The sequence below is a fragment of the Odontesthes bonariensis genome, chromosome 21 (genome assembly GCF_027942865.1).
Source record: "Odontesthes bonariensis isolate fOdoBon6 chromosome 21, fOdoBon6.hap1, whole genome shotgun sequence".
NCBI classification, from domain to species: Eukaryota; Metazoa; Chordata; class Actinopteri; order Atheriniformes; family Atherinopsidae; genus Odontesthes; species Odontesthes bonariensis.
In genome coordinates this window covers 27130152-27150782 of record NC_134526.1, presented here as the reverse complement: position 1 = coordinate 27150782, position 20631 = coordinate 27130152, and the positions used below count along the sequence as shown (strand labels likewise).

The window sequence follows — 20631 nt, the reverse complement described above, 5'->3', positions numbered from 1 at the left end:
GTCTTCTAAGTGTACATCATGATCCACCTTAGGGATTGGTGCACAGAGGCTGCTGGTCAAGTCGTGTTTTAATCTTTAACATGTGGTTTTTGTTTGTTTTTTTGTTTTTTTTGGGGGGGGGCCATAAAAGGAGACTTCACCATGTCAGTATAATAAATCCCTCTTCTGTCATCTGAACCTAGGCTTTGACACTGGTCAGAAATTTGACGAAAAAAAGAAGAGTCAAAACCATTAATAGATTTGAGCTTTTTCACAAGAATAATATACAGAAATACAAACTCCATTTCCAGAGAAGTTGGGATTTTTGCTGCAATTTTCTAAAATCTGGAAAATTGCTCATTTGTTTCAACCTCTATTCAAGAAACACAAGTTAGATTGTAAGAATTTCAGTGTGTTCTCTGTTAAGCTTTTTTGTATGTATAAAAGAGACTTAACTCAAAGGATGAACCACTGTTGTGTCTTCACAGAACAGACAACTTAATGAAAAATTAATTTTACATTGCATCTTTAGGCACTTTGTTACCAGCAGCCTGTTGCAAAGACACATCATTTGTTCCAATTTATTTAGTTGCATCCATGAAAAATGACAAAAATAACACAGTTTGATAGACATAATATAGTGTTTTTTGCACCAACAACATGATTCCCAAAGAACTGTTAGCTGAAGTCTGCAGTGTGTTCTGAAAAAGTTTGAGGAAAAAAAAATTTCTGTTCGGTTATGATTAAGCAATATTGAAACCTTATCAAAAAACAATCCGATTGAACTGTAAATGTACAGAGATGTTGAATAGATTGAATATGCTGAGTTTTGCATTTAAGAAAAGCGTTTGTTTTATATGAATTTATGTATGAAGAAAGGCAGTTGATCGCCTCCTTCCGGGCGCCACGTTAGAGGTATGAGGACCTGTTTTACGTGAGCTGATGGTAGCTTGGTTGGTAACTGAGCAGGGTTGAGTTAGGCTCAGGGCTCCAGACTCTAAATGGTCGTATTTTGCCCCTAAAATTTGAGACAGTGTAAGTAAATTTTTAATCTGCTTGTGCATTTGCTACCAGTAAATTTTCTGATTTAATTTAATCTTACATGTATGGCCATTTTCTTGGGGTGGCTTCAATTCAAAGTCTATAAATATAACATGCCCAGGAAAAAAAATACATGTTTTCTATTTGTCTAAAGCGAAATGGGAATGTGTCTTTTTGTTTGTATGAATTTATTTTTGTGAAGGAAAAATACACATTTACTTGTACTACATGTGTTTTTAATTACAGTGTATTATACTGTCATGTTGATAATTTTTTACAATAAGTGTGCTTATTGTTGTTAAAAATTTGCTGGTGGAAATATAGATTATTGAACTCATTAAAGGTAAACTGCTCTGGTGAAATAAATGTACTGATATACTATGATGTATCAATGTTTAATACTTGCTCCTATTTCTTTTTCAGAATAACAGTCTGCTGCTGAGCTGCACAAGTTGCCAAACCTCAATTAGAGGGTGAACAGAAAGAGGTTGAGCAAGCAGATATTGGGTCAGTGATCGGGCATAATATCAACTATATCTTCAGATTAGTTGTAATTAAAAACAGACTAGATTTTGAAGTTGAAGTTTGAAGTTTTGAAACACATCAACACAATATTATAATACATGACTTTATATAATTTTACAGGGCCTATTTGTTTGGTCTCCTATTGAGGTTTTGTGTTTTGTACTTCACTGCCACCATATACAGTTACCACAGTACTGCTTTACTGAGTCAACTAAATTTGTTCTTTTGTGCATTTCTTAAAGGGCCACAAGACGAGCCGTGATGCTGGGGCCAGGCAGGATTTTGTTTGGTTTTGCCTTTTGTTTTAAGGCACAAATTCAAAAAATAAAAATAAATCATAGTCCTCTGCTGTTCACCAGCTGTTTCTCATGTTTGGTCATTTCTTCAATTCTTCAGTAGGTTTCCTCATCTTAGACCCCAAGATGAGTCCCAACAAGACTGGCACCATTGCCAGCATTCAAACAGTATCTGGGGGTACCATAATGGCATAGCCACAATTTCAGACCATTTTTTTATGTTTTCATATTTGACATACCAATTTAACATTGTTGTGACTCCCTAAGTGTGCAGGTTAGACAAGGTCATAGAGTGTAAACCAGTTCTGGGTAAGTCTGAGAGCTAATGGCTCCCACTCATTATTCCATGAATTCCAGATTGTGCATTTTAATTCTGGAATTAAAATGCACAATCTGGAATTCATGGAATAATAATTCTGGAATTAAAATGCACAGTGGCCCACATTTGGGTGAGTGCTGGTTTATTTGGTCTCTTCTTGGCTGACATTTGGCAGTGTATTGTTTTGGTTGTGGCCCACTTCTGGCAAACAATTGTGGACCACCCTAGTACCATCATTTCATGTTGTATGCGGGCCAGAATAAAAATGTACAGTGGCCAACATTCGGTTGAGTACTGGTTTATTTGGTCTGTTTTTGGTTGACATCCGGCATTGTGATTGGCTTGATTGTGGCCCACTTTTGGTAAACAGGAGCGGACCGCCCAAGTGTCATCATTCTATGCGGTATGTGGGCCGGATGAACATGTCAGGTGTGGGCCAGATATGGACCAAAAGAGTTTTGTACAGTGGCCCACATTCGGTTGAGTACTGGTTTATTTGGTCTGTTTTTGGTTGACGTCTGGCATTGTGATTGGCTTGATTGTGGCCCACTTTTGGTAAACAGGAGCGGACCGCCCAAGTGTCATCATTCTATGCGGTATGTGGGCCGGATGAACATGTCAGGTGTGGGCCAGATATGGACCAAAAGAGTTTTGTACAGTGGCCCACATTCGGTTGAGTACTGGTTTATTTGGTCTGTTTTTGGTTGACGTCTGGCATGGTGATGGCTTGGTTGTGGCCCACTTTTGGCAAACATTAGCAAACCACCCAAGTGCCATCATTCCATGCTGTATCTGGGCCGGATGAACATGTCAGGTGTGGGCCAGATATGGACCAAAATACTTTTGCTATCTGGGAAGTGGAGGACAAAGGAAGAAGTGTCATCTTGACAGAGAAAGGAACAAAAGGCAGCCGACATCCAAACTAGATCGCTGGAATGTCCTTCAAGAAGCCTGGAGAACTATTCCAGAAGACTACTTAAAGAAATGACAGAAAGGTGGTCGAAGAGGGTTCAGAATGTGTTGAAGAATAAGTGCTTAGACCAAATACTGACTTTCAAACTTGTTAGAATTGTACAAACATTGTTGTCTTACATCCTGCTCCTCTTTTTATGTTTGCACGTGTCTCGATACATAACTTGTAACATGTATATAAATGAGGGGTGGATCAAGACTTTTGACTGTACTGTCCAAATCAGTATAGGCTACCTGTCATTAGATGGTCTTATTCATGTAATCTTCTTTTTCTCATATGTGAATGTAAATACATCTTTTCTGACAGGACCAGGTGGTTTACTAGATGGTTTTTCTGTCGTTGCAGAAGGAGAAAGGAGAAATTTAAGTACTATAAATAAATAAATAGGGGGGGGGGGGGCAGTGAGGGAGAAGGGTGGGGCGGCAGCAGCGGAACCCGGATGCTGATGCTGACCGATGGAGAACAGGAAGCCGGAGAGAAAGAGGAGGAGGAGTGGCGAGGAATAGGGGATTGTAGACTACAGCGGAACAGAGGAGAACATCCCGTAAGTGATAACCACTCCTGTGGATGCGGACAACTTCCGACTGCCCTCAAGCTTATTCTGCCTCAAGCGATCTTTTCTTATGAGTTGTTGTTTTTTTGTGCATTCAGAGTCAGCAGCCTCGGCCGAGGAAGAAGATGCTGTGATATCATGAGCATAGCCGTCCAAGGGAGAGGGAGGGAGGAAGAGAGAGCACAGCGAGAGGGGAGGCGGGGAGTCGGCTACCACCAGGCCAACTGAGGATGCTTGTTGTTTCTAGAAACAAGATTAACAGTCAGACCGAGCGCTGATCTTCCTCCGGCGCACCGAGCGCACCCCTCTCCGCCGCTGCTGTCCCGGCCGGGGGGCGCATTTCGCCTTTCTGGTCCGGTCTGCCTGGAGGCTCTTTGCCTTTTAATTCATGCTCTACCTCCTCTCCCTCTGTTTCCCGATGCAGGGCCAGGGAGGGGGTGAGCCAAAGTGTGCACCGGATATTGGAAAACCCATTCTTCTTGCTGATGCCGTTGTGATAATAGATCATAATCTGGACAACACCGCATCTACACAGACAGGCAGATCCCGACCAAACGAGGCCTGGTCTGACAGGAGAGGAGAATGTATGATGTTGGGGAGGATTATGAGAACATTTTTAGACAGCAGCAGTTGAGTGGACGGGGGTCCCTGATATCGACCTGAGAATGGATTCAATCACGGCTTTCTGACTGAGGATATTTGAGACTGTGCTCTTACAGAAATCAATCAGTGGCAAATGTAGCCTTCCTTTCCAGGTCTGAATGAGATTTATCTTTACTGCTCCACTTTGGCCAGATATAAGCTATATATGATCAATCAGCTTTAAACTACTGTTATTTATAGGAGGGGGTGGGTTTCATGTGACTATGCGTTGTGTTATGAACATCACCCATCACTTACACCAGTCAAACCTCAACACACAGGTTTTCTTCTCGCTCGTCTTTTCTACTTTCCCTGCGAATGCTGCTGCTTTCTGAGCTGTGGTAACAGACACTGGAGAAGACTTTATTCCAGGCCTTACAAAAGGGAAACTGAGCAGGTTCTCACTCCCATCGCGGACCTGACCGCATCACAAGTGCATGGGAGTAGCCTGCAGGGCCCCTCTTCAGATCACGACCAGCCCTCCGCCGCACAGCCGCCTGTGATGTGCGTTACGGCGTTACGCACGAAGCAGAACCGAGCGCTATCTTGATTAGCCTTATTTCAGGGAGTAGAATTTCATCTCGGGAAGAATGAGCAGCAAGGAGCTGACAGTGGGCCAGTCCAGCCAGTATGTGGGGCCTTACCGGCTGGAGAAGACCCTTGGGAAGGGGCAGACAGGTAAGAGCCCGTTAAATACATCGAGCCATAACTGTAAAGTTAAAGAAAAATAGGGCGTCTGCAAGTCGTATCAGCGGATACCAAGCTGGTACACCCCAATGTAAAATTACTCTGTGTAATATTCAGAGCTCATGGTGTAATCCTTTTTTATTCTCTAAATCCTCATGGTTTTAATCCCCTGTAGTCTTCTTACATTGTCTCTAAGGAGACACATTTTGGGGAGAGAGAAGATATCACACCAGGCCTCTGAATAAAAGGTCTTGTGGTTTTTAGCAGTTTGTGACAATGTCAATAAATATTTTTGAATTATTTATGACATTTCCTTCCTGTTTTAATGCTGCATCATGATTTATAATGTTCAAACACTTTTTTCCTCCCTCTGTCTGCCTCTCAGGACTGGTGAAGTTGGGCGTCCACTGTATAACTGGGCAGAAGGTGGCCATAAAGATTGTAAACAGAGAGAAGCTCTCTGAATCAGTTCTAATGAAGGTACAGTACTTTTAAAAAAAATCCTCTTTTCCATCAGACCTCTTAACATGTTCATAATAATTTTTTTATGAGGTACTACACATATCATGAGTTATATCAGCCTTTAATGCAATTCCTGCAGCGCACCATATATTCTCAGAGAGGTGAGGTCATACAGAGATCAAAATAGCTTAATTAGAAAAAAATTAAAAAACAATCATGGGTCGGGCTAAAATACATTCTTTGCACACTGCTGTCATCACACTAAGGGACACTGTTTTGCTGATTGCCTTGCCTAAATATAAACACAACATAATATGATGGAACTTTGCCACCTCTTCTGTGGGTTTTAGCAGTAAAATCACTTGTTTAAGGTTAGACATCAAAACAACATGGTAAAGTTTAAAAAATAATCATGGTTAGAGATAAAATACTTTCTTTTTACAACCCAACTATTACCTTCATGGATTGCAATTCACATGCAGCTGCTCTCATGACCACTTGAGGATGCAAATTCTTCAAACATGAATATAGATGGTTTTGGGGGCTTCACAGAAGTGTGGTGGTTCTGGGTTCGAATCCTGGCTGTGTGGCATATGCGTGGGTTCTCACCGGGTACTCCTCCCATCGCCCAAAAACATGCATGTTAGGTTAACTGGTGACTCTAAACTGACCCTAGGAGTGAGTGTGAGCGTGCATGGTTGTCTCGTTTGTTTCTATGTGGCCCTGTGATGGACTGGCGACGAGTCCAGGGTGTAATGTTCCTCTTGCCCAATGACAGCTGGGATAGGCTCCAGTCCCCCCGCGACACTGAGTTGGATTAAACGGATATAGAAACTGGATGGATGGATGGTTTTGGTCTGTATGTGCAAATTACCTAAGGGAGGTTTGTTATCAATGTACCCATGTTTATGTATATAGGACCTGAATGAGTAAAAAAGTACATGGCCATACCTCCAAACCATTTTATGTTTTTCACATATTTTTAAGGATTTGGAAGTTTGAAGAACTCTGAGTTTTTATAACTGCTAGAGTGGGACTTTAAGAGTATCATATCTTTCAGCCTCTATGCTTGATCTGCTTTGCCTGTCATGAAGCACAAATCATGTAAGCTTGCACGCTGCAGAAATAATAAACAGAAAAGGAGTCTCTATGTTTGTCAAGAAAAGGTGTGTTTGAACTTGGAGCTGCTGAGTGTGTGGGCACTGCTTCTCTACAATAAACAATAGAAATGATTTCAGTCTGCTAATTAAGCCCTCTGAAGAGAGGAAGCAGCTGAAATATTGTTGACTAAAATTACATTTCTTTTCACGTTGGTATCTCTAATGTGGCTGATTGCCTGCAGCTTGTATAGTCGTTTTCAGATACAGCAGGAAACAAAAGAGGGGTAGTGTTGTGGACCCATAGGTTTACACAAATATCTCAATAACTCCAGTTTTTGGGCCAGTCTCACAAAAGCATGGCATTGAGATTCTGTTGTGTACTTTGGGAAACATAAACAGCCCTTATAGACAGATAATACAAATAATTAACTTTTAGGTGCTGGTGGCCATGTATTAATCGTTTGTATTGTTGAAATTGTATCATCAGTATCTGGGCTGCTGCTATATGATGCAGAAGCAAATTCTCAACAACTTTCACGCACTTTTCAATCTCACGATTTATCTTTTACTGCACATCATCAAGAGTGTTTGTTAGAAGCTTAAATTAGTGTTAAATTAGCGTCCTTTGACTTCACAAAGGGCTCTCTGTAAACTTTGAAGCCTGTTTTACTTTATGTTTCAGCCTCATAAGCCTGTTTAAAGGACAGTGGGAATGACATGAATTTACCGCCCAATAATCAATCCCCCTCTGATGTGGAGAGAAAATCAATATTGTGCCTCATTGTCTGCCATGTGGGGGACTGTTTTAGGTCATGTTATGGACAGCTGCTGGTGCTGAAATGAGATATGATAGACTTTGAATTGAAATGATTAATTTGAAAGATAAGCTTTGGTATTGTTAAAGAGTTTTGAATTGTGATGGGTAGCTTTGATGACCTAACATAACAATAGGCTAACTCTAGTACTGATCCTGCAAGATAAGATAATAAGAAGAATATAAGCACACTGCAGGTTAAGTTCTTCTGGAGTTGCGGCTGAGAAGAGCTCAGAGGTGACTTCAGGACAAAAGTGATTATAAAAAGCAAGGTAGCAGCGATCTGTACAAGTTGAGGACCAAAATTAGGACAACAAAGAGCTCATCCAGCATACAGTATATGCTCATTTATTCACTCCCAGCTGAACAACAATACAAAAGCTAACAGAAACACACTCTAAGATATGGGGAAAAAAAACACAAGTGAATAGCAGTGTGAGGCGAGAATGAGAGTGATGTAAAGGAAAGACCAAAGAGTAAACAACAAAATAAGTCAGCCTAATATATATTAAGATTGAAGAGCAGACAATCATCTGAAGCGGCCATTGACTGAGGATAAAAAAAAAATTGGGTTTGGGAATTAGAAATACTGAGGTTATACTGGTTATCAGTTTTTGGAAGCACTTGAGTTCCAGAGGTAATTTATGGATGATGGAAGATGCTGTAATGACGTTGGGTTGGGTTGTGTTGTCCGGAACAAGGTGGTGTCTGGGCAAAATGGAACCGTTTGTGGGTCATAACGGGAAGTGAATTTGTTCACTAAGAACTCAAGTTAGTGCTTCAGCTGATATTTCGCACATATGGGTCGTCAGTGTCTTATCAGCAGTAGAGTGTGGTCAGAGCACTCTCAATTTGGAGAATCACGGAGAAATTCTGAAGGGGGAGCTAAGCTAAAAAGTACTCAGAACTCAGCTATGTAAGTACAAATTTTCATCCATCTAAACATCTCTAACCATAAAATTTTTATGTTTTGAGTAAACGCTATGTATAGGGAATTATAGCTTGGGTCACCCTTGCATCAGACAATTGTTTTCTTTGTCACTATTTTTCCAAATTGAAGGACTTCCATGTTACTACGTGTCATGCATGGAGGCTGGTGCATGTATCTTACTTCTGTAGATCTTATCCCGAAATACCAATTATGAGATAGTATATGACTGAAAAGTCTTGAGAAGCTCAAATACTGAACATCTTTCAAATCTTTGTACAAAACTATGCCTAACAGTTAGCTATCCAACAAGTGTGATATATTTTCTGATGGACTTAGCTGATCTGCAGGATATGATAACCAGCTATGATACAGATAATGACGTTTAGACAATAGTGACAAAGAAAACTACTTTCTGACGTAAAACTCACAATTAAAAGCTAAACTTGAACTACAACAACATTTTGGGGTTGAAAATTTGCTCTTCTTTTGCTGGGTTCTTAGCTAGCTAGCTGTTAGCTTAGCTCTCTTAATAGAATTCCTCAAAGATTCTCCAAACTGAGAGAAGTTTGACTGTTGGCTGCTGCAGTTAAAGCAATACTATGTAACATTTCTACCTTAAAATAACAGCTTGAAAAAAATTGTGCGGCTAGAATGACTTTTAATATTACGATTGGCCTGTCTCCTATGCCCTTTGGGGGTCTGAGTTGGAAAAACTGCGCTATGTAACTTTGCTGGACCAGCCCGGGAGCGGCCCGGGAGCTGAGCGGAAGTACTTCGACTTGCTTTCTGGCACACTTACCGCAAAAACAAATAGACCCCTCTCACGCTACCAAGTACATTTGATTACTCTTACCTTTTCAGTCGACATAGCTTGCACCTTCTGACTCCTCGCCAGTTCGTCAACAAACGTGAAAGCGAAAGGGTGTTGTATTTACGAAAGTGTAACCGTACATTACCTCCAAGCCTGTAGGGGGAGCTCCATAATGGGCTTTTTGAGAAGTTACATTGTATTGCTTTAAGACACTGAACACAACTTAAAAAAAAAACACTTAAAAATAACTGTATATCCCTTTAAATGTTAGATCTTTTAAAAGAGTATTTTGTGTGTTTATCTTCCAGAGAGGGATCCATTTTCTGCCTTAAGAATAAGCTGCTTTTACATCAGTTTGCATATCCATGAAATATTAGGTTACTGTGACGCATCAAGTACACTATAGATTTAGACTTATGAAAATCAGACTTCAAAAAGACAATAAACACTAACTTAAGCAATCCATTAATTTCTAAGGTATTGTCAGAATGGTTGTTGGCTGCACAGTCGCATGGTGTTGCCTTACAGTAAAAGGGTTCCTGATTCGAATCGTGGGTAGGTCCTTTCTGTATGGAGTGTTCTCCACATGCAAGCGAGACTTCTCTCTGGGTACTCCATCTTCCCCCACCATCCAAAAAGATGCATGTTAGGTTAATTGGTGACTCTAAATTGTCCCTGAGTGTGAGTGTGCATGGTATTTTGTCTCTGCGTGGTCCTGTAATGGACTGACAACACAAGCAAATGGACAAGCAAAGTCTTTCTCAATGTTATCTGTTGGTGACATTCCAAATCCAAGTTTCTGCCAACCTTTAGTTCTTCTTCAGGAGGACGGGGGTTGTGAGTCTGCCGCTGGGCATTTAGTCAACCTGAGTATACGTGTTTTTCTCATCTGGCGTCTTGATGACAAAGGTCTTTAGTCCTTATGTATCTCAGCCGTGTGGCATAATTGTTGTTGATCAGTTTTTTTTTTTTCTTTTTACGTTCACCCTCTCTCTACTACTCATTATTTTTTAACTTACAGTTAATGAACCTAGTGAGGAACCTCTAAAAGCCTTTAATTGAGTTTCTGTCTGCTATCCATTTTACCTGACTCCTTCTTTATACTTGCTTCTTCTCCCTCTCTGTCTTACAGTCGGTTTTCCTTACCACCTCTCCAATCTGACATTTCCATCTCCATCATTTCTAACATCCTCTTTTCTCTCTTAACCTTTCTTCGCATCTCTCCCTCCGGTCTGTCTGTGCAGGTGGAGAGAGAAATAGCTATTCTAAAACTAATAGAGCACCCTCATGTTCTGAAGCTGCATGATGTCTATGAAAATAACAAATACCTGTAAGTATCTTTGAATCTTGCTTATTTCTGCTCACTAAACATTTCTGCCAAAACCTGAGATAATTAACCAAAATGCATTGAAGATATAGAGGCCTGTGAGTGTTTTTCTTCTTTTCATTAATCTTCTGTTCTTGATTCTTTTTTATCTGTCTACCAGGTATCTGGTGCTGGAGCATGTGTCTGGAGGAGAGCTGTTTGACTACCTGGTGAAGAAAGGCAGGCTCACCCCTAAAGAGGCCAGGAAGTTCTTCAGACAAATCATCTCTGCCCTCGACTTCTGCCATAATCATTCTATATGGTTTGTGAGAAGCTGGAATAAATATTTCTATGTGTCTTCTGCACTTTTCTTTTTTAAACTTTTGGTTGATTCATTTCTTTTAAATGCCTGAAGAACCATAACTAACTATGAGCTTCTCGATCACTCTGGTAGAGTTCTTCATATTGACAATAACAACCCATTCTTGTAAACTTAGAGCCTTTATTGAGGTACATTCACCGGTATGATGATGTTAAAATGCTCCATTATTCCAGTAAAGTCCAAGTAATCCACGCGTGTTCCTACTTGAGAGAAAGGACATAAGTATTTTCAGAAAAACATGCAAAAAATAACAAAAATGGAAATTCTCATTCTGCAAGTAGCTCCTGTGATAAATAGGTTGTTATGACATTGATAAGAAGATAAAGAACGATTTTATTGTTTGATCTAGTTTGTTTAACTATGTTATGTTCAGATAGGTACTTTTGTACCTACCTCTTCTCCATGTCCTATTCTTCTTAAACCCACCCCTCCAGCCCTACCCTTCCCCCCTTCTTTTCTCTTGTTAAGCGACCTGGGTACCCTGAAAGGCGCTATATAAGTCCAAGTTATTATTATTATTATTTTGTCCAGTGGCTCTCGGTTAGAACTGCAATGGAGCAGTATGCTTAAGAATCACTGTATTATGGACAAAGCCATAAGGTCTGTTGGACCCATAATTTCAGTGCAATACATTTCTAACAAATAGAATAATACGCAATTATGAACAGTCACAGTTATGATTTTGCTGTTAAAACCTTTCAAATGAAAACAGTCATCCTAAAATGATTTGTGTTACATCATCAAGACATCTCAGCAGTCACTTTGCTTTGACATGCTGAGTGACAGACAGTTTTATTTGTATTTTACATGTATACCCAGGATCATGTTTTAAACTCTTCATTCCACAAATTTTACAATTGCATTTATATCAATATAGTGGCTCTAGAATAACTGTAGGTTGTACAATAGGCAGCTCATTTGAACCTCACCTTGCTCTGTACTGTAAGGCTGTCAACATCAAGAACAACAATATCTATAAATGGATGGATGTAAATATCTGTCCAATTCAAGCTGTTGGAGTTCACACAACAGCTGTAACAACGAAGAAGGTGGCAAACCAGTGATTTCGATTATTATTATTTTTTTTAAAACAGACATTGTAAATAAAGCTGGAATCATGTCCTCTGATAGACGGGCATCTTAATCTGTGCTTCACAATGAAAAGTAGGTGGTATTAAAAAGAAATAGCAGGAGGAATATGTTGCAGTTGATTTGCTTATTTAGTAATACGTTAGTAACATGATTAGGTATTTAAAAAAAAGAGCACCATAGAGAAGCAGAATCTCTCAGAGGTAAAGCTGGGCAGAGGTTCAGCAATCTGCAAAAATCTTCATCTACAAGTTCTAGAGCAGTTTCAAATGAATCATTCCTCAATAAAAATTGCGAAGACTTTAAAAATTCCATAATCCACAGTACATAATGTGACATAGAAATATACAGAGTATTGGGAGGCATCGCTTTGTGTAAAGGACACAGCTGAAATTCAATATTGGATGCCTGCTATGGACATCCCAAAAGGGGAAATTATTTTGCATAATATAAACAAGTTTAGTCATTAGTCGTTGTAAAAAAAAATGAATTGTGCAGAGTTATTGCTGTTAAGTATGAGCCTGTGTGTAGTTACATCCTTCACACAATCTATGACCAGATGTATGACCGAAAGTGTTTGTGTGTGTGTGTGTATAGTCACAGAGATCTGAAGCCAGAAAATCTTCTGCTAGATGAAAAGAATAACATAAGGATAGCAGACTTTGGCATGGCCTCCTTGCAAGTTGGGGACAGTCTGCTAGAAACCAGTTGTGGGTGAGTATTACATTTGGTGGATTAAGAGATCCTTTGAGATTGAATTATTCTTGTGTTTATCTTTATTTCATCAGTAATTGTATAGCTGTTAAAATTCGTCACCAATTATTATGTGCAGTTTATGTTGTATTAGCACTTTAAAAAGAAGATTTAATCAGCTGATAAAATTGTTTGCTGCTTGCAGTGTACAGAACATTAGTAATAAGGCTCAAGGCTCTATTGTTCTTTTTACATAATCGCTAGCAGTGTTCATTTAAAAGCTTAAAATTGTGAACCATTTGCCCGTCAGGAGGACTGTGGATTTAAAGATAGAATTATGAAGGGATTTTGGCTTTTGCCTGAATTCACCTTTTCCTTGTTGCTTCACACAGATCTCCCCATTATGCTTGCCCAGAGGTCATAAGGGTGAGTTAATTCATTCTCAGCGTGTATCCATGTCTTTGTGTATGTGTGTTTGCATGTATAACGTGGCCCATTGTGGATTTGTGTTTCAGGGGGAAAAGTATGATGGTCGCAGGGCCGATGTTTGGAGTTGTGGAGTCATCCTCTTTGCTCTTCTTGTGGTAAGAACTTCCTCTCCTCTTTTTTTATCTTAAGTTTTTTGTCATGTTTTTTTCTTTTCACACCGAACCTCAAGCCAGAATGTCAACATTGAAATTAGAGGTACCTTGTGGAGCATTTAGCATTTATATCAGAGGATCAAAAATATCGCTGTGGAATATTCATTTGGGTGTCAAATCTAATAATTGTCCACCTATGACCTGTAATCGATATTTTTTCCATGTTTCCCACCCCCTGCCAGGGTGCCTTGCCCTTTGACCATGACAACCTGCGGCAGCTTCTCGAGAAGGTGAAGAGCGGAGTTTTCCACATGCCCCACTTCATACCTCCTGACTGCCAAGCTTTGCTTAAAGGAATGATAGAAGTCAACCCTGATAAGAGACTCACGGTAAGAAGGGAAAGATTGTAAGAAGCATAAGAGGAAAAAACTTTAAAAAGTCAAAAATAATACAAACTATACCTCAAATTAGATATGTTTGCTATGAATGCTTCATATATATAAGTGTTAGTAGTATTAGTAGCATACAGTTTAGTAGTATACAGAAATACAGTAGTATACAGAAATCGAAGAAATGACTAACTAATTACCCAGCTTAAACATAATTTTGGAAGCAAAGATCAAGGGGTTCTTTCTGGTTGCCTGTTTTTTTTATCCATCCAGATATACATTTCCTATAATAGAGTAGAGTTAGTACATTGTTTTGCATTGATTGCAGAAACCTTGTGAAATCAATATCCAACTGAATCATTGTGTGAAGAGCAAAGGAGCAGTGACATAGCAAGACTGGAAGATCAGAAATGACTAAGCAAGTCAGCAAGGCTGGCCCACACTCCTCTTATATACCTTCTGCATCTTTTGTTAGTTGTTTAATGGTGTGTGTGTAACAACTAGCATATGCACACTTTTGACTTCAAATCATTCCAGTTTGAACTGAATACTCATTAATTGTCCTATTAATGGTTAGAAAGCATGCGATGAAATAGTTGCAGCAATCAGCATGTCCAGCTAACTAACTTGAATTCTGCTCCTCTTTAGCTTAGCATTTATCACAGTAAGCTGAGTGTTAGCAGTCCTGCGACTCACTTTACTTCAGACAGTTTACACTCCAGTTGAAAACCTGTGTAACCTCTTTACAACAACTCTCCAAGTATTTGCCCTTGTAGCAGCATAAGGGAAAAGTTTCACTTGAAATACAAACATGTAAGCTAAAAGACTAGACAGGCTAATGTTAGAGTTTGAGTTTCGATTTTTCATTTTGATGTCAACTACTTCTATACTGCAAGACAAAAAAAAAAAAATTCACATAAGACCCTTGCAAGGTTCTCATTTTAAAGGAAGTCAGCTTCTCCCAATGTACATGAGTCATGACCCTTATTTTTGCTAAGTAACTCAGTAAAGTAACTAACCACCTAAAGAAGATCAAATTTGTTATCTCAACTGGCAGAATTTTCATTACCTTGAAAATTCATTACCTTTCTAAATGAAAGACATTGAGTAATCACTGTTACTAAATTGACCAAGCATTCAGATGATGGCCTGAATGATTATCATTGTAAATTGCTTCTGAATGGAAAATGTGACAAGTGAGACAGAAGCACTTATCTGTTTGTACAGCACATGAAGCAGGAACTAGGAATTTGAAAAAAAATTGAAAAGAATAGAATGGAATAATGTAGAATTATATTATTATTATTACCTCCGCCAAGGAGGTTATGTGATCGCCCGAGTTTGTCTGTTGGTTTGTCTGGATGTCTGGATGTTCATTCGTCTGTTCGTGCTGCAATCTTGCGACCTGCCACAAGGTGGCGCGACCTCCACAAGGTGGCGCGACCTCAAGGTGCCAAAGCCAAACAGAGCCAAAGCCAGACAGAATGCATAGTGCACGGATTGAATGCATATTGCGCGGATTTGCTGTAATTAGCACAACAAAAGATTGCAACGGCAAGCCAGTGTGCATAACTGCATATAGCGTGCCCAAAGCCAGACAGAATGCATAGTGCGCGGATTTACTTGCACGGCAAGCCAGTGTGCATAACTGCATATAGCGTAATAATAACGGCGAACACTGCTTCCCGACAAAACATTATAATAATATTAATAATATTAATAATAATTAATAACGGCGAACACTGCTGTTCAATAATGAATAGGGAGAAGGGAATGCCTCTTCTGCTGACAGCGCCAAAGAACAAGTAGCCCACATCAGGAACGTATGTCCATACATGGCTCGCTATCCACAGGTAGGTTGGCGGTTGGCGGAGGTCTGCACTCTCTGGCCCTCATTTATCAAGCCGTCGTAGAAAGCATCGTTGATATGAGCGGAGAACTCGTCGTACGCAGAGGCTCAAGTGAGATTTACAGAACATGCGTACCACACCAATCCCATCGTAAGACCGAGCGGCTGTTGATAAATCCGGCGGCTGAAATCCATCGTAATGATCCTAACCACGCCTTCTACAAAAGGCCGCACCTCTAGAATTTGCGACATGGATAGACGAAAGGCGGCAAAGAAACGCTGTCAACGCTGTTGACAGCTGGGACGGCTGTCAACAGCGTTGGCGATGTAAATCGCAGACCGGACGAGTTATGTATTTTCCCCTACTGTGATGGTCAATAAAATGTGATAAACTCCAGATTAAATGAAATCTAAAATTGAACGATGTTTTACTTTTTCTCCAATAAGATCAGGAAGAAGTGGTCCGATATGAAATTTGCCCCCAAAGAAGGTCGCAGCTCTCCGACGCAGCATGTCACAAACAGAGAGGGGGGGGGGCGGGAGCGCTCCGATCCAGGTTTGGATTTGAGTGCCTTGGAGGAGAGGGTGGCTGGCCTGATCGGAGCTAGTCTTTGCGTATGCGCAGTGTTAAAGCGCCTCTCCTGTACGACTCATAAGCCACTCATCATTTTCCCGAAAGAAATCCTGCCGGTCCCGGAACACTCTCTCGCGCCTGATGCGCGCGTTCAGGTCCTCTAACAAAGCCAGATCTGCCATTGTTTCGCCATTACCAAGCCGCTAGAATCACCTCTTAAATAGGCGGTTGAATAATGAGCCATCACTCTTCCAATTACTCAGTTGTACTTGTTTAATTTTTTTATTTATTTAATTTGCGTTTATGTTTATATTTATGTTGAAGTCAAATAAAACATGGGCCTTCTTTGAAGTGATAAGTCTGTAATTTTAACCTAGGGATTTGTTGCGACTCATGAGGCACGCACTAGTGACGCTGCTGTTTATGTATGCTATTGCAGTCACCGCAAGTCAAAATCGAAAAGTGCGTAGCCTACACGGCTTCAGACCTGTCGTGGCGATTTCATCTTTCCTGCACTCACGATGGATTTGATAAATGCCAACCTTTGCGCAGAAAAGAACGTACACACGACCTACGCATGTTTTTCGTCTTACGCAAGTTTGATAAATGAGGGCCTCTGAGTGCATTTCTAGTTATTATTATTATTATTATTATTATTATTATTATTGTTATTATTATTATTATTATTACGTAAAGCTAACGCTGTGGACAGGAATTCTCTCTTGACATCTGGTCCAGTTGAAGAAGCCTCTGGTTGAAGACACCTCATTGTTTAATCACCATTGTGTAGAGGGTGTGCAATGTTTTTATTTTTATCAGCTTGTGCAAATTTAATCTTTCAACATTCAGCTCCAGAGGTTTCAGCACATATGCCAGCAAAGTTCTTCATCTGTTAGTTCTATTTAAAAGTTTAAAAGGGTGTAAGTTGAAAAAAGAGAGCATCAGCCCCAGGCTTGGCTTTTAAACAGGACAGAAATTAAATCTGACACAAGACCTCATAGAGGGAGGAAGAAGGAGAGACAATAAGGAGGACTGAAAGAACATAGCACAGGGATTGGCCAAGGGTATCCTGTGGACAAGACTGCCCTCAGACAGAGGGTGAAAGAAGTTTTGTATTTCTTTTCACCTGGAAGACATGCTTTTCATCCTGAAGCTAATTCTTAGAATGTGACAAGCAGGTCACAGAGCAGAAGGCATCACATGGAGAGTTAGGAAGGAGTGAAGAAATGAGTGACCAGGCGAACTGGGCAGCATGAGAAATGATCAAATTATGTGGGGTGAAAATTAATTTATGCTTAAAATGCATAGACAACTGTGATAATGTGTTCCAGAGGGCCCTGTAAAATAAAGACAGAGACAAAAGTCTTGTTAGTCATCCAGCGACAACAGCACAGATTTAATCAAAGCTGTGAGTTTGTCTGATGAGCTGCTGATTAATGGAGCCTGAAACCAGGTCAGATGGTCCCTCTTGCTGTCTCTGCCTCTGTCTGTTTGCCACTGGCCTCCACAGAAACCAGCCACTGCATAAAGAGACAATTTCATATCAGCTCATCTGCTAGTTGGTTTTTAAATAAACCCACATATATGCTATCATATATCAGAAAATGAGGATCACAGGACTCTATGCTGTCTTTTAGTAAGTCAACAAATGCATAGCTACCATTTTCATTTTTGTTGGTAGTTACATTCTACTGACTTACAGATGTATCGTTTGTCACAGGCCCATTTTTTGCATGCTTGTAGAACTGCAGCTGCTCCATTACTCCAACCCCTAGAGATAGTCTGCATTAATGATGCAGTGGTTGCCTAAATGCGATTCTAAAGCAGGCTGTATAATAAATGGGGAGGGGGTGTAGTATAGCTGCATGAAAATGTTTCCTAGAGGTCCTGAAAACAAGGGTTTACAGCCTAGAGTTAGCTGCTCTGTGAGGGAAGCTTGCTAAAATATGCCCAGTAACAATGCTAAAACGTTATTAAGTCTGCCTTGTCTAATGAAAAGTTGGAGCTATTGTACACCAAGTCATTTGGCACGTTATTACATCACTTTTGATAAAGTAGGTACACTGACGTTAATGTCGCCATTTAGCATGGTATCCAAAATTAGCTAGTTCCGTAAGAAGAGTTGAGGCTGGAATGTGTTATTTTTTCAGGTGTTTGATCAGCAATGTCTGTTTTAAAGTACTGGGCAAATTAGAAATTTGACTTTGTTTTATTCCTGTAACATATTTATTAATTTTATTTAGGGCTGGGCGAGTTAACTCGTTATTATCACATTAACTCGTTAATTATTTAATGCCGATAAATATTATATCGCGCGTTAGCGCAGGTTTTATTATTTATCTTATTATTGTAAAAGTCACAGGCTTTAATTTTGTAAAAGTCTGTTGCTGTCTGCTGCGGAACCGGAAAAGAAAGTAATTGGCGGATCCACCAAACATGGAGAAGGGTACGGAACTTTTACTCGGCCATTTTCATTTTAAAGTTCTTCCAGACGGCGGAGTCGACAGAACCAAAGTCGCCTGTAAACACTGCCAAGTTGAATTGTCTTCTCACCGTAGTAGTTCCAGTCTAAAATATCACTTAAAGGCAAAACACACAATTGATACCAGCAAGTCATTCAAGGAAACAGACAGTGGAGCGAGTCTTCTACATAAAAATGCTGATGTTAAAAGTGTGTTTGCACAACAAATGTTATGGCAGTACATTTAAAATAAAACTAAATGCTAAAAGCTATACACTACTTTTGAATTCATTTTTGGATTTTGCGTACAAATTCGATTTATCGTGATTAATCAAGGAAATCATGTGATTAATTAGAAAAAAAAATTGAATCATTGCCCAGCCCTAATTTTATTTAATTAATTTTATTAAATAACATCAATCTGCATAAGAGGAATTAGATTTGGCATTAAGAATATGGCGCTAACTCTGAAACTTTAGCCTTCCAAAAAGAAAATACATGTTTAGGTCAGCGATCTGTACACGGAATCCAGTGCTCCGATGTGTTGACATGTATGATTGTAGTCCTAAATCGTTTAAAAAAGCATTTTCTGATCAGTTCTTTAATGTTGTCTACTCTCTTTAATTACAGCTAGAAGCAATACAGAAACACCCTTGGTACCAGTAAGTACATTTACAATGTTTTGTCTGTTGGTTTAATTGTCCTTTTGGTTTTCTTCACTTGTTCCTTTTTACATTCAGTGTACCCCTACCCATATCCCCCTTTTTTATATTTGTTTCTTGACTGACATGCAGCAAATACCATTAATGTGCATAGAGTTTGAAAACTAGATCAAATACACAATTTTTCTTTTGATAAAGGATCACAAATAGTTCCTCATGCTAACACTACAATACTTTGTAGGTTGTTGTACTGGTACTTTAGTAACATGTATTATACATAAAGTGTGTCATTACGTAGAAATAACCTCATATATGTTAAATATAAGTCCATTCTGTGATATATTTGGGGGATTTATCTGTCAGCCCTCTATTATTTCAGTCACAGAAAAAAAAAAGCTTCCTGCCTGCAGATATGGATCATGTAAAATTAAGCTTTTTAGTCAGTTCTTGGACCCCTTCTGTTCACCCTATACATGCTGCCTCTGGGTCAAATTCTGAAGAACTCTAAAGTCAACTACCACAGCAATGCAGATGACACACAGATATATCTCGCACTGTCTCCAGATGACTGCAGTCCTATAGAGTCATTGTGCGACTGCTTAGAGCAAGTCAAAAAGTGGATGAACCAAAATTTCCTTCAGTTAAATCAAGAAAAAACTGAGGTCATTGTGTTTGGCAACAAAGAGAAGAGGTTTGCTGTCAGTAAACACCTTGAGTCACTGTCTCTAGAAACTAAAGACCAAGTCCGGAACCTCGGCGTGCTGATAGACTCAGACCTGACCTTCAACAATCATATCAAATCAGTCACCAAATCAGCCTTTTATCAACTTAAGAACATATCCAGAATTAAGGGTTTCATGTCCCAAACAGATCAGGAGAAGCTGATTCATGCTTTCATCTCCAACAGACTTGACTACTGTAACGGTCTTCTGACTGGACTCCCCCAAAAGAGTCTCAAACAGCTGCAGCTAGAGTTTTAACCAGAACAAAGAGATCAGATCACATCACCCCAGTTCTCAAGTCTTTACATTGGCTCCCGGTCAGATACAGAATAGATTTTAAAGTTCTGCTACTCGTCTACAAATCACAGAATGGTTTAGGTCCAGAATACATGAATGACATGCTCGTAGAGTATAAACCCAGTAGAGCTCTGAGATCTGCTGACTCAGGTCAGATAGTGGAGCCCAGAGTTCAAACTAGACACGGTGAAGCAGCTTTTAGCTGTTATGCTGCACACAACTGGAACAAACTACCAGCAGAACTGAAATCAGCCCCAACTGTAAGCACTTTTAAATCCAGGTTAAAAACATTTTTCTTTCGGTGTGAGTATTGTTGAGTTTATATCTTTCTTTTTCCCCTCTTCTTTGATTGCTTTTAACTGTGTTTTTAATTTTTATTCTATTTTTTTTTCTCTTTAAATTGCTGCTTTATGCTGTTCTTTTAAATGCCTTGTCTTTATGTAAAGCACATTGAGTTGCCTGTGGTATGAAATGCGCTATATAAATAAAGATG

At 39.6% G+C, this 20631-nt stretch overlaps 1 protein-coding gene and 1 long non-coding RNA gene across 6 annotated transcripts in view; both read left to right on the top strand.

Moving 5' to 3' along the window:
• The first annotated feature begins 1443 nt into the window (after positions 1-1443).
• Positions 1444-1900, top strand: LOC142371772 (uncharacterized). The gene is made up of 2 exons (XR_012768111.1): positions 1444-1527; positions 1788-1900. It is a non-coding gene; the product is annotated as an uncharacterized LOC142371772 (long non-coding RNA).
• Positions 1901-3610: 1710 nt separating this feature from the next.
• The window catches only part of LOC142371305 (serine/threonine-protein kinase BRSK1-like), a 40681-nt gene continuing 23660 nt past the window's right edge, over positions 3611-20631 (top strand). For 2 of the 5 annotated variants that reach the window (XM_075453952.1, XM_075453949.1), the window contains exons 1-9: positions 3625-5006; positions 5401-5495; positions 10378-10463; positions 10621-10761; positions 12508-12624; positions 12996-13029; positions 13119-13187; positions 13427-13573; positions 19088-19119. In XM_075453952.1, coding sequence (XP_075310067.1) covers positions 4919-5006; positions 5401-5495; positions 10378-10463; positions 10621-10761; positions 12508-12624; positions 12996-13029; positions 13119-13187; positions 13427-13573; positions 19088-19119 — 809 coding nt within the window. In that variant the 5' untranslated portion in view covers positions 3625-4918. Of the gene's footprint in view, positions 5007-5400; positions 5496-10377; positions 10464-10620; positions 10762-12507; positions 12625-12995; positions 13030-13118; positions 13188-13426; positions 13574-19087; positions 19120-20631 lie in introns of those variants that run through there. The other 3 variants (XM_075453950.1, XM_075453951.1, XM_075453953.1) reach the window with 3 other exon arrangements.